The 12449-nt window shown below is 37.5% G+C and overlaps 1 protein-coding gene across 3 annotated transcripts in view; it reads right to left on the minus strand.

The window, feature by feature from the left end:
* Positions 1–708: 708 nt before the first annotated feature.
* The window catches only part of nptnb (neuroplastin b), a 38634-nt gene continuing 26893 nt past the window's right edge, over positions 709–12449 (minus strand). For 2 of the 3 annotated variants that reach the window (XM_028436159.1, XM_028436142.1), the window contains 6 exons: positions 11556–11650; positions 7695–7828; positions 7271–7544; positions 1127–1148; positions 945–1018; positions 709–833 (listed from right to left, as the gene is read on the minus strand). In XM_028436159.1, coding sequence (XP_028291960.1) covers positions 958–1018; positions 1127–1148; positions 7271–7544; positions 7695–7828; positions 11556–11650 — 586 coding nt within the window. In that variant the 3' untranslated portion in view covers positions 709–833; positions 945–957. The remainder of the gene's footprint in view (positions 834–944; positions 1019–1126; positions 1149–7270; positions 7545–7694; positions 7829–11555; positions 11651–12449) is intronic. The other variant, XM_028436150.1, reaches the window with a different exon arrangement.

The following is a 12449-nucleotide window of genomic DNA, read 5'->3' on the forward strand; positions in this document are numbered from 1 at the left end:
TGAATTTTGGAAATATAAAAACATTTCTTTACATATTTCCTATCTTTTGAACGCTCATACCTCAACACATACAAGACGTCTAAGTTACTCTGGAAAGAAAATAGAAATAATACACGTATCTTTTTTTATATATATATTTAAACACACAGTAGTCATTTTCTGTTTGCACGCTCAATTAAATGGAAATACTGCCAGCCATTGAAGCCCTTGCTTCACAATAAAACTTCTGATAAAACTGAATTTTCCTTCACAAATTAAGTATAGATCAATGACAATTTTACCATGATATGCTGTACAAATTTTCATACATTTGTATCTATATATACATCTTTATATCTCTCTATATATAGATATAAATATATATAGATGACTTCAATTTTCCTTAAAAAAAAAAAAAAAAGATGGGGTGTTTAGATGCCAAAAAAACCAAAAACAAAACAAAAACAAAAAAGCCACACGAGGGATAACAACAGAAATGGCCTATTCTGAGTATCCTATTGCGTAATCATCTTGCATGCATTGTACATGATATGTAATACAAAAGGATCACCTCATTTGAGGACATGATAAAATCAATAAAGAAGACATCAACAACACATTTAAATGTGTACACCTTTGTGGTGGTTTAGTCATTACTCGTCATCCTGACATCACCATGTAAGACTGAATAAGGCATGCTTAAAACAGCCGTTATCTTCTTTTTGTTGCCAGTGTTATGATGATATTTGTTTCTCAGAAAATGAGAGAAGATATGCTTTTATCAAAACTGCTTGACGCGGTATGTCTCTCTGGTACCTGTGTGTTGTCAAAAAACGCAGTTTGGCCATCTCACTCTGTGGAGGAGAAAAAGAAGAAGAAAAATCAGGGGAAGGCGTGACAATGGATAATCCTCATCCTCACACTGACATCTATATTTAGCTCCATCCCCTACAACAGTGTCTTACTTGAGTAAATTGCTTATTTCGTATTCCTCTGGCGGATGTTTTTGTCCTTGTGATTGTTTGTTGAATTTGTCTTTCTATAAACCAAGCAGTTATAAATTAGTGATATAAAGGTAAAGAGACTTTTTTTAATTTATTTTTTATGTATTGGGTAACTGGGGCAGTGCCAGTGTGGGTTCACTCACATTGGTCCAACTGGTTCATCATCTTTTGAGAGAGAAAAGGTTAAAAAAAGAGAGAGAGAGAGAGCATGCATGTTAGACCAATGCAACAATAAAACAGATTTATTTGGGATAACAACTCTTGAGAAACAACTCATTTGCTTGCCTCACTTTTACGATCCCCTTTTATTGCTGAGCACCCATAAATTTTTTTTACTATAGAGTCAATGCAAGGTGAAAGTAAACTTTTTAACAGCTTGGTAGTGTTGTTGCCTCACTAATAAAAGATGCCATGTTCCATCCTAGTATTTCACGCATGTGTGTTGTTTGCCAGTCTAAAATCACATGTTTAGTTCATTACATTCTCCTAATTCCTGCTCCTGTGTGTATGATAGCAAAGTGTCCAGTGTGTGTGTTTCACGCTGAATAAACTAAAATAGGTCCTAGCAACCAATGACCCTGAAACAGGAAAAGACAACAGATTAAAAAAATATTGTAGCAGCTTCACATTTTTCCATTAATCAATTTAACATACTTATTAAAGATTTGTGTGTTGAAATTAAAACTTTTGCAGAATAGCTTGTGCATGTTTAATGTAAATACATGAAGACAGCAACAACCAAGCTGTAAAACTAGCTGCTATTTATATGTAATAGTGTCCGATGGCGCACTTTCAACAGTTGCCTCTTTAAATTTGTATAAAAGGACCTGCTCGAGGGGAGTAATAGCTTTATGTAATTAGGATAATAAAAGTTTGAAAGAATTGAGCAATATGCAGAGGAGAACTATTGCACTATTACCATTTCTATGGGTGAATAATAGAGGTGGGACGATAATACACTTAGTTTAACCCTCCTATTATTCTCAAATGCAGTATTATTAACACATTTTACCCTTGGGGTCAATGTGACCCCAGGGATATTTGCCTCCAGAAAATGATTCTCAGAAAATTGTTGACCAAGTTCTTGAGTCAGGCACTTTGTTTGTTTGTTGAAGACATAAATAACGTCTTAATAATGAAACCATACCTTGTTCTCTAGCGCCACCATCAGACCAATTTTTTTTTAAATCAGACTTAATTTATCTTGTATAGTTTTCATCCAAATTTTCTCAAATTTACTGACAACACTAATGACCACCAAAGTATGAACCCTATTGGTTGTGGTGATAATATGACCTTTGACCTTTCCTGCAGCGCCACCATCAGGCCAAATTTTCAGTTTTCGTGTTAGTGTATCTTGAAAATCTTTCATCCACATCTTTTCTAATTTGGGGTGAACATTCATGACACTCACAGAATGAACCATATTGATTGATGTTGATGACCCCCCCATAAACACATTTATTTACCGGTACTTATTTTGATCTTTTTTGTAGCATATTTGTGGTTATTCATTATAAAGTCCTCTGTCTCAAGCACATTTTCCTCTGTCACTTTCACTGTGAAAGAGCTGATAGACAGACACGTTTTACACAGCTGAAACAGCTTGGGGTCAAATTGACCCCAGAGGAACACCAATGTGTAGAATATGTGTTCAGCACATTGCAAAAATATCATGATAATTTTATGCTTAATCAATTGTGCTCATCACATTAGGAAAAGTCATGAAATATGAATAAAAAAAAATTCAAATAGTCAACCATTATTTTTTGAATTATAAATGTTAAATGGGGTTAAATTGACCCCAAGGATAATAAGAGTTCAGGATAACGATACAATATTTTTGGAAAAAGACAAGAGAATTTGCTGTTGGAAAGACAACCATGCTTTCATTTGACTTTAGCTCTGGACTTACTCTAGGTATGACCTTTTCAACTAGGAATATAAAGATAAAGATAAAAAAACAAATCATAACAATCTGGTGTGTAGTAGAATGTGAGGATTTTTTTCTTATCTGACGATACATCTGGAGATGCTTAGTTCTAGCAGTATCTTAAAGCAATATCCTAATGCACGATATTTGTACATCATTTTAACCATGTAATGCTAATGGTAGATTGTAAGCCAAAGAACACCTCTAAACTTGAACCTGTATCGTTTTTCATAAAGTGCTTTGCAAAATGACTATAACCACAATTACACAAAGTAAACATTAATGCACAGTGTCAGAAAATGCCAAAGCAGAATCATTTACCAGAGCTGCACAGAGCAATGAACTGTGACACACCGTAGGATGAGGACGTTTGGGAAATGGTGAATGTTGCACTGAGTGTAGAGTTAATTTTAAACCTGTAACTTTGCGGGTGGATAAGGTGGTGTGTGCTTTGTATACAGATGAACTGTCGACAGGTAAGTAACCAGTCACTGTGAGGTTTTTTTTCTTTTTTCCATGCAGTCAAATGTTCCAGATAAGCAGCATTAGCAGCATTCCATTGCATTAAGGTGGAGCAGATTATGATGGTTACAATGTTACACAAAACATGGTTCAGCAGTCACTTAGAGGTGGAACAACTGTTTTCACAACTTCTATACGCCACAGATGCTGAGTTCACTATTATGGATTTGTCAGCTTAATAACGAGCAGATTTCAAATGTGTGAGATTTGTAGTAAAAATATTCAGCATAAGAGGCACCGCATTTGATTGCATCAGTCAGGGCTTAAAGGTTTAAGCTTTTTCATAGCTAGTGGTTAGCAAATCGTCACACAATAAAATCTGTAATTTCATGGACTAGTTTTGGACATTAAGAACAGAAATGTCAGCCTCTGCATCAGAGCCTCTTGGCTGTGGAGTATAAAAGTGTTCAAACACAGCTAAGCCATCAAGAGCCCAGAATTCATAATGCACACAGACAGGGGCCAAAACCTCTGGGAATATGGGATGCTAAAAGGAGATTTTAGAGAGACTGTGCATGTTGAGCTGGGAGTCCTCATTCCTGATTTGAATAGCAGCAACATGGCGAATATAATCTACCCTAATCACTTCAATTTTTTTCTGTAGAAGGAACTAAAGTAGGAACCATGCATAGACCTCATTTATGTATGTGGGTGTGTTATTTGCTTTAGAAGGCACGCATTGCTGGGTTGTTAAAAAAACGGAAACATTGAATAAATTAATTTATTCATTCCTTCATACAGTCTGACCCGCTTGTTCCTGTTCAGCAATGTAAAGGCACTAGGTGGGGGTACATCCGCCTGGACAGGGTGCCACTCCATCACAGACGATTAGGAAATTCTAAATTGCAATGAAGACAATGGGGTATTATTTACAAAGATATCGTAGTGATGGGATTTAACATTTATGTGCTATTAAAACATTGTTATAAATAATAATTTTGTAGAACACTGTTAGGAGCGGGTTAAGCATTGCTTTACTAAAGTTTAAGGCACGCACGTTCATTTATCCATACCATATAAATTCTTGCAATTGAAACCAGAAACTACCCAAGTAAACTGTATCAGCTAATGCAAGTGCCATTTGTGTATAATCAAATGACATACATTATGTTAATGTGGACACTAGAATTAAAATGTACACAGCAGAGTTGGGGTCAATTATAATTGTAATCTTGTAATTGGCATAGAAAAAATCAGTCAGTTCCAAGTAAGGGTGTAACAATACATGTATTTGTAATGAACTGTTTTGGTACAGGACGTTCGGTTCGGGTACAGGCCCGTGTACGTCATGGCTAATGCTAGCAAGAAACCAGAGGTGGAGGACCCTCCCCTGTCGCTAAAGTCTCCTGCTTGAGAACACTTTGGCTTCCGGGTGAAATACTGCAACAGAGAAAGACCAGTGGATAAAACGAGGGCGGTGTGCCGACATTGTTCAGCTGAGATCGGGTATGTTTCTGGGAACACGATGAACAAGCTAACTCACTTGAAACGGCACCACCGAGTGTGAATATCACTGCGACAAGAAAGAAACCGTCCTTAGTGCAAAACGCAGCTGAATTCGTCATTCATGCGGCTTCTGCCTAGCAGCGGATACAAACTGTTAACAAGCTGTGAGGAGCTTATTTTTTGTTTGAGAATATTATTATTACCAGGCAGCACTTTACAGTATAGTATTTTTTTTTTAAATTCATTTTATTTTCATGTTCTGTGTAATGTTAAATACATTGTTGGTTTACTAAAGTTTTTAATGAACAAGCAAATTTATGTTTTGCATATGTAACTGCCAGAAGATCTGTACTTACTGCAGCCAATGTGGTCAAGTACATTTTTCTAAAGGTGTCACTACTGTCGTAGCTCATCTGCCGGTCTCTCCTCTAAGCTCATGTTCATCTCTCCTGCTCTGTTTCACCAGGCCGGTGAAATACAGGTCGGTGTTACATTTAATTCAGGTTGATACAATGCAGAGCAGTGTTTTGTGTGATACCAACTACGTGGAGAAGTCCTCGTGGTAGTAAAATCTGAGCTTTGTATTTAATTGGCCCCGCGGACTCCACTTTGCAGGTGTCCGCCCGAGGATGTTAGAGCCTTTAGGCATGAAAATGTGAGAAACAAATTTCAGAGGTAAGGAAACCAAGAGACGAAAAACAAATTAGATGATAGATAATATTTTTTAGTGTATTTTACAGCTGATTCAAGACATGGGTCAAACTGACCCGTTATCGTAAGAAATGCTGACACAAGTGGAAGGATACGTTTCATGGTCTTATTTATTAAAGGCTCAGTATTTGTGATTAATTGTAATTGAACTTTAGTAATTAAGAATGTAATTGTAATTGACTCTCAGAGAAAAAATAATAATTGTAATTTTAATCGTAGTTGGAAAAATTGCCAGTTACGGTAGCCATAATTTAATTGTAATTGAACATGGATAGTTGAAGACGTAATTGTGTTTAAAAAATATATATAATTGACCCCAACCCTGGTATACAGGCTACAGAACAGTCACATAACCTTTCCTTTTCTATGACCAACTCTCTGGGATTTTGATTAATAGGATTTTGTACCTTTTGCTGTGTTTGCTTTATGCAGTTTTGCACAAAGCCACTAGAATGGAAGTGAAACGGAACGTTTGGTGACAGGCTCGGCCTCCTGGATCACTAAAGATTTTCATCTTCTCTTGTCATGTCGCAAGTCTGCTTAAAACATGCATGGCTTTTCTTTCTTAAATGGTAATTTTTGACATAGTTTGGGCATATATTTAAATTAAAAAAAAGTATCCTAAATTGACCAAGAAAGCTTCCCTTAAAGCTGTTTAGTTCTTTAGTCATTTTTCAGGTGAGCCTGAGTAGCAGAGATAAGGATGCACAACAAGTCTCATTTTGTATTATAGTAGAAGACATTTAAGTACCCTGTAATGGGTTGGTTTGAGAATCTACAAACGTGCACAAAGTAAACAAATGAATCCGCTATTTATTTACTGCTCTAATTTGGCAAGCCTAAACCCCAATTGGCTGTATATTTACAATGAAGTCAGCACATGTGACGAGTTAATGCTTTAGCCTTTTTTTTACTGCATGCACTTTACTTTTAGGTGTTGATTGTTTTTGTTTTATTCATGGCCTCTTTCAGATGTCCTGGGGTGTTTGCAGGCTTTTCTTGTGCTTCGGTACATTTTCTACAGGTTCTCCTGCTTTCTCCCACTGCCCAAAAACATCTTTACTAAGTTAATTGGAAACAATCTGCTTTTATACTAGGAGTTTGAGTTTCCTCACTGTTGTTGTTGTTTTTTGAGTAATAAAAACGTATGATTTGTGAAAACATCACTTGCCGTAAAAACTTGAGTATTTTCCTCTAAAAGAGCGTAATGTTTCTGACCTGATTGTAATAGGGCTCATTTAAACACACAAAATAACAGAGGAAATAAACAATCTTCAAAACCATGCAAATATTTCACTTACCACCCGTTTAGATAAAGTGGCCATTTGGAAAGGAGGAGGAAAGAATAGTTACCAATTAGGATTTGGAGCTGCTGGCTCTTCCAACACTTCCTGTTTTCACTCACTAATTTTGAACCCAAAGGCTTTTCTAGATCAACCTGCTGGAATTAAACCAATCCATGAAACTCATAACTTCATCTTTTTAGCATAAGACATTGACAACAACATATATATTTTTATTACCTGCCAGAATAAGGGAAAGATTCTTCATTTTTGATTTCGAGCAGCTGCTTCAATCCCATTTTTACAAGCTATCCTCTTACACATCCATTAATACTGGTCTTAAGAGTTAGTTTAAAATAACAAACCAATTATAATATGAAATAATTACTTACCATCAATAATGTCGTCTGGCCTCTTCCTTTTCTCGTACACAACAATGATGAGTACTAGGATAATAATTTCTGCGAGTACACCTAGGAAAGGCCAGAGTGCTGCGAGATGGCTTCGCACTCGAAGTATGGTGGTCACAGCTGTGTTTCCAATTGCATTAGTGGCATTGCATTCATATAATCCAGGATCTGTGTTTATATCCAAGTTTATAATATTGAGCTCTGTGTAGTTGTCTCTTGTAGTGATGAAGAAACGTCCAGTTGTGTTGTCAATGTCCTGGAACACAAAAATTCATAGCCCCATTTTTATTTCCATTATTGATGGTTAACAAGCTCCACTGCCTTCAGAAAAAGCTTTGTATTATCTTTATGTATTGTCTCTCTGTCTTTTTAATTATATATATATACTGTACAGTTTGCACATTACCATGTGGGATGTTCCATCGAATTTACGCCATGTCCAAGTTGGATGTGGGTAACCAACAGACTTGCAGTAAAGCATTGCATTTTCCCCTTCCTTTTTATTTTCACTTCGCTTGTGGTGAATAATGTCAGGCTTTGCTGTAAAGGTAACACAGAAATACACACAATACACACACAAATTCTTAGCTGAAGTGGAATAAGTACACAGTCAAAGAAATCTTTAAACTCAGACCAGATGGCATGGGGAAAGTCAGATTGGCTGGTTTGGCTGTGTAATTTTTTTTGTTAGTTGTGCGTAAATGTCCAAGAGAAAGTAGTGTCACAAACAGTCCCTGCAGCATGCTTCAGGAACAGAAGTGTTTGAATTTTAACTATTATGCAAGCAAAAAAAAGATTCTATGATAACATTTATGAAGAAATCTGAGGTCAGAGTGGGGCAGCTACAAGTGATTTTGTGCCAGGATCTTTCAGTTATTGATACAAGCATGCAATTTAATGTGAGTGTGCTATGTAGGTCATGTTTTGAGAAAAAAAAGCCATTCAAAATTCCAATATGGCGGCCATTTTTCAAGATAGCCGGCACTGCAATTAATAGTTATTATATAACAAACAATATACTCGGATTGGGCCAAACAAGGTGTCAGTTTAAAGGTCTGATCTGCTTGAGTCCGAATATGTGCACCCCCCCTGGGGAAAGTCAGGACTGCGCCCACTAGAGACAAAACACTCAATCGCCTCAAAAAACTTGGGAAAAATCCAAAAATGCTCGGTTCTGGTCAAACGAGGTGTCAGCAGAAAGGTCTGGGGCTGCACCGAGAAAGATGCACATATCCGAGTCCGAATATGTGTATCTTTCCAATGCATCCCCAGACCTGTCCGCTGACACCTTGTTTGACCAGATCCAAGCATTTTTTGGTTATATAATGACCATTGAATAGAAATGGGGCCATCTTGAAAATTAGAAGCCATATTGAAATTTCAAGTGGCTAGCACTTTTTTGTCCAAGTCTAATACAAAATAAATCAGTCTGCCAAATTTCATGCTTGTATCATAAAATAAACTATTCTTTTTATCTGCTCCACTATCATATTTTGTGTTACTTATTAATAACTAGTACAGTGCCTATCGGCAGTATGTATTCATATGGGAGCTTAAGTAGAGCTGTCAATTATGGCCAAATGAGTATGTGTTTGAAGGTTGGATGTACAAAGAGGTGTTCATACTGTTCATAAAGAGGTGTTATAAAGGGGTATATGTGCGGGTGCAAAGTAAAATAGCGTGTGTGATTTCCCTGGTTTAATTCTATGGGACGTGCTCACGATAAATTGATAAGTTTGCACCAAAGCGGTGGTTTAGGTAGAAGATGCATGAATTTGTACAAATAAAACTATTTAGCATTTAACCTTTTTTAGCGCAGGGGTGCTTATCATCCAAGGTTAGCAATTAATATACAAAGTGTTAAGGTGTTGTTAAAACCTTTCCTCTTTGTGGTCGTGGTACCGCACTCTTACACACGCACGCGCATCAGACTCGCACATGCACCTAACCCCCCGTTAGGTGTAACTCGTGTTGATTCTGCGGTGATTTCAAAATGTGCAAGCAGTCAAAAAAGTTTCAGGTCGAACAGACTGCATCGGGGAGAAATTTCCTCCACAAACGCACACGTACGCACACACGCAGAACTTCTTTGCTTTTATAGATAGATGTTTACATGTATGGTGCGTAATCTCCAGTGAATCTTGTTGTTTGACAGCTTTCCTTGCCAACAGACGGTCGGCCTCCTTGTCAAACATCATGCAAAACTCACGTCCTTTGGATCTAGAATCTTAGATTGCTCATGTGACTAAAAATGTGCACTTATTTTGTGAGCTGTGCAAGTCTTCCCCTCCCCCAACTGAACCCATTCAATATGGATAGAGTGTGTCTTTCTGAAGAAGATAAAGCATTTCAATACATTTCATAAAGAGGTCATGGAAGAGCGGTATTAGTGTGAAATGAGAGTCCCCAGATGTCCCTATTCAAAATTATTCGACAGTGTGTACAACAATGGAGACTTTCAACCAAAAAAGACTAGTTTAATTGGATCTCATTAAATAATTTACTACTAATAAAAATGTTTCAGATTTAATACCTTCAGGCATATGTCATCAAGTACTGAAACGTATGTCAAGTTTAATTAATTTCCTGCGACATATATTCTCAATTCAACTTTGTAGCATCAAACAAATCAATATTCCTGCTCTTTCACATATCCTCCAGCTTACAACATATTGTTCCATGCAATTAAACAGGATACAGAAGCAGCCTGGAGATAGGGTTTTTCAGCTGTGCTTGGATGATAAAGCAGGAGCTCCTCTGTGACGTCATCACACTAATTATGTTGTGCACATGCTCTCTAAATAGGGGAGTGGCCAAGCTCATTTGGGCCTGATCCTCCCTGTATTATTCCAGTGAGTGACAGCAGAGACAGCTCTCAAAGTGAGGCTAAAACGGGCAGAACAATCCATTTCACACTGTGTGTGCTATACAGAGGTGAAATGACATGAGAATGTGAGAAAGAAGGGTGAGAATGAGCAAGGTCATTACTGTCACAGGGAAGTAGAAAGTTTCTTTAAATGATATCAGACTGAAAAGAGTGTTGGTTTTTAGTTAACTTTAACCTATTATTGATGTTTATAAAGGCAATATTTGTAATCTGTGAAATTAAGATTAAATCTCAAGCAATACATTTGTCGAAATCTTTATATATAAATGAAAAAATACATAGAACAAAAATGTTTTAATATCTAAAGAGGTGTGTGTGCGTGTGCGCAGTATCAGAGACAATAAACTCCATTGCTGCCTCAGAGATAGCTGGGGCCAGATTCCGAGCCATAATCCTACAACATCACACAACCCTCCATCTGTTGCCTCTGAGCTGAGTCCTGCAAGGATGACTGTGCCAAGGACACTGTAGGCGAGGGATCTCAGTGAATAGCTGCCAGTGGCGCAGTGCAAAACTGGCTTGCTTATCAGTGGACCTGCTACCTAGGTCACAAAAGATCTCAAGAATAAAAACAACAAGCATTGAGGAACTTAAAAAATGCTTGCTTTGTGTACATGGAGCAATTGTATCTTTGGACAACATTATCGACTCCAAGGACATTGTGTGCTTCATCAAATGAAGCAGCAACGTCTCGTCTTTGGGACAGAAAGCAAAACTCAATACTGAAAGTCCAGCAGCTGGGGGATGGCGAGGACACTTCAGTTTGAGTGGCGACATGTCCTGTCATCTTACAAGCCAGTGAAAGCAGCTCACACGTGGCCATCATCCATGTTACGCAATCAGGCAGCGTTTTAAGACAGCCGCAGAGTAAGAAACTAGGCATGCTCAGTATGCACCATAGCCATGCCACGGCCAATTGGCTTAAGCACTACACACAGTCAAGCTCCTCCTAAGAGTGTTTCACTTGCCCTTTTGCAAAGAAGTTGATGCCTTTACTGTGAGCTTGAAAAAAACCAACACAGTTGCTCTTTATCAAGCTTTCTGTCTTTACATCGAATATCCTAAAACTTGATTTGAAACATCAGGATTTATTTTTAAAGTCGAACGTTGTTTGGCATCTAAGAGGACATGTGCAGTGCCTGTCCATTTTGCTAGTCCGTTGTCTTTTCAAAAGTGACAACAGCCTGAGGAATGCTCTCTGTCATCACCATTGCAGCAGATGAACTCAAACATCAATGTCAACAATGCCTCGGTTCACACAGCTGAAGGTAGCACCCCAACTGCAATCTTAAAGTAGGAAAGTCACAGGTTTTTAAGGAATTCTATCACCTTTGTCTCACTCAGGTAATAAATGCACATTATGTTACAAAAGCCACTTACCTTTTACTTCAATGGTTGCATTTGCATTTGGTGCCGTGTCAAATGTGTAAACACACATGTATTCCCCTGAGTCATCTGCTCGAGCTTTATTAATTCTACAACAAAATGAAACAAAATATCAATGAGCACACAAAATATTTCATAACTGCAGTTAGCTAGTCCCTTACACCCCAACTAGTCAAGCACATAAAGACTTGATGTTATAATGCAGCTAATTAGTTTGGACAACAACGGTGCTAAGCTGAAGGTTTTTTAGAGCCAAGGGATACACAATAATGGCATTATGTTTTCATATTACAGAGCAGCAGCTCTAGATTCTGCAGGGGAAGGTCACCACAGGCAGTTCAGCAGTAATCTTCAGACGATCACTGATGCAATATGACAAGGTAGTGACCAATTGGTCTTATCTTGTGGCTAGAGAAAGTCTGCAGAATGTCTATTGGGTGACAGTAACTTTGTGCTTCAGTGGTTAGTTCTATTGCATTACAGTGGAAATTAGTAACCAGTTGTGAAATTTAGCAACGGTAAGATTTTTGATCCATATTTAAATCAAAGAAAGGAAATTGAATTGCTTTAAATTAATTTTTACAGTGATTTCTTGTGTTTCTTCATGACACAAGCAGGAAAGTGATTCGCTTGACACCATTTCTGTTCTCAATAGCTGTTTCCATTACCCTTGGAAATGCGCAAAATCTAAATGGCGCAATAAAAACTGGTAATGGAAACACCTGAATTTAAAAAAAAACACTCAAATATTGCTAAAAGGTTTTTATGCTTTCATGAGGAGGAATTTCAGATGTTTTGATATTGAAATGTGTCACAAAAGCGCTATGGAAACATTTTTTCCACAAATACCTGTCAGAACATGACGTACATGGTCACATGACGTCACAT

The sequence above is a fragment of the Gouania willdenowi genome, chromosome 3, assembly GCF_900634775.1.
Source record: "Gouania willdenowi chromosome 3, fGouWil2.1, whole genome shotgun sequence".
NCBI classification, from domain to species: domain Eukaryota; kingdom Metazoa; phylum Chordata; class Actinopteri; order Blenniiformes; family Gobiesocidae; genus Gouania; species Gouania willdenowi.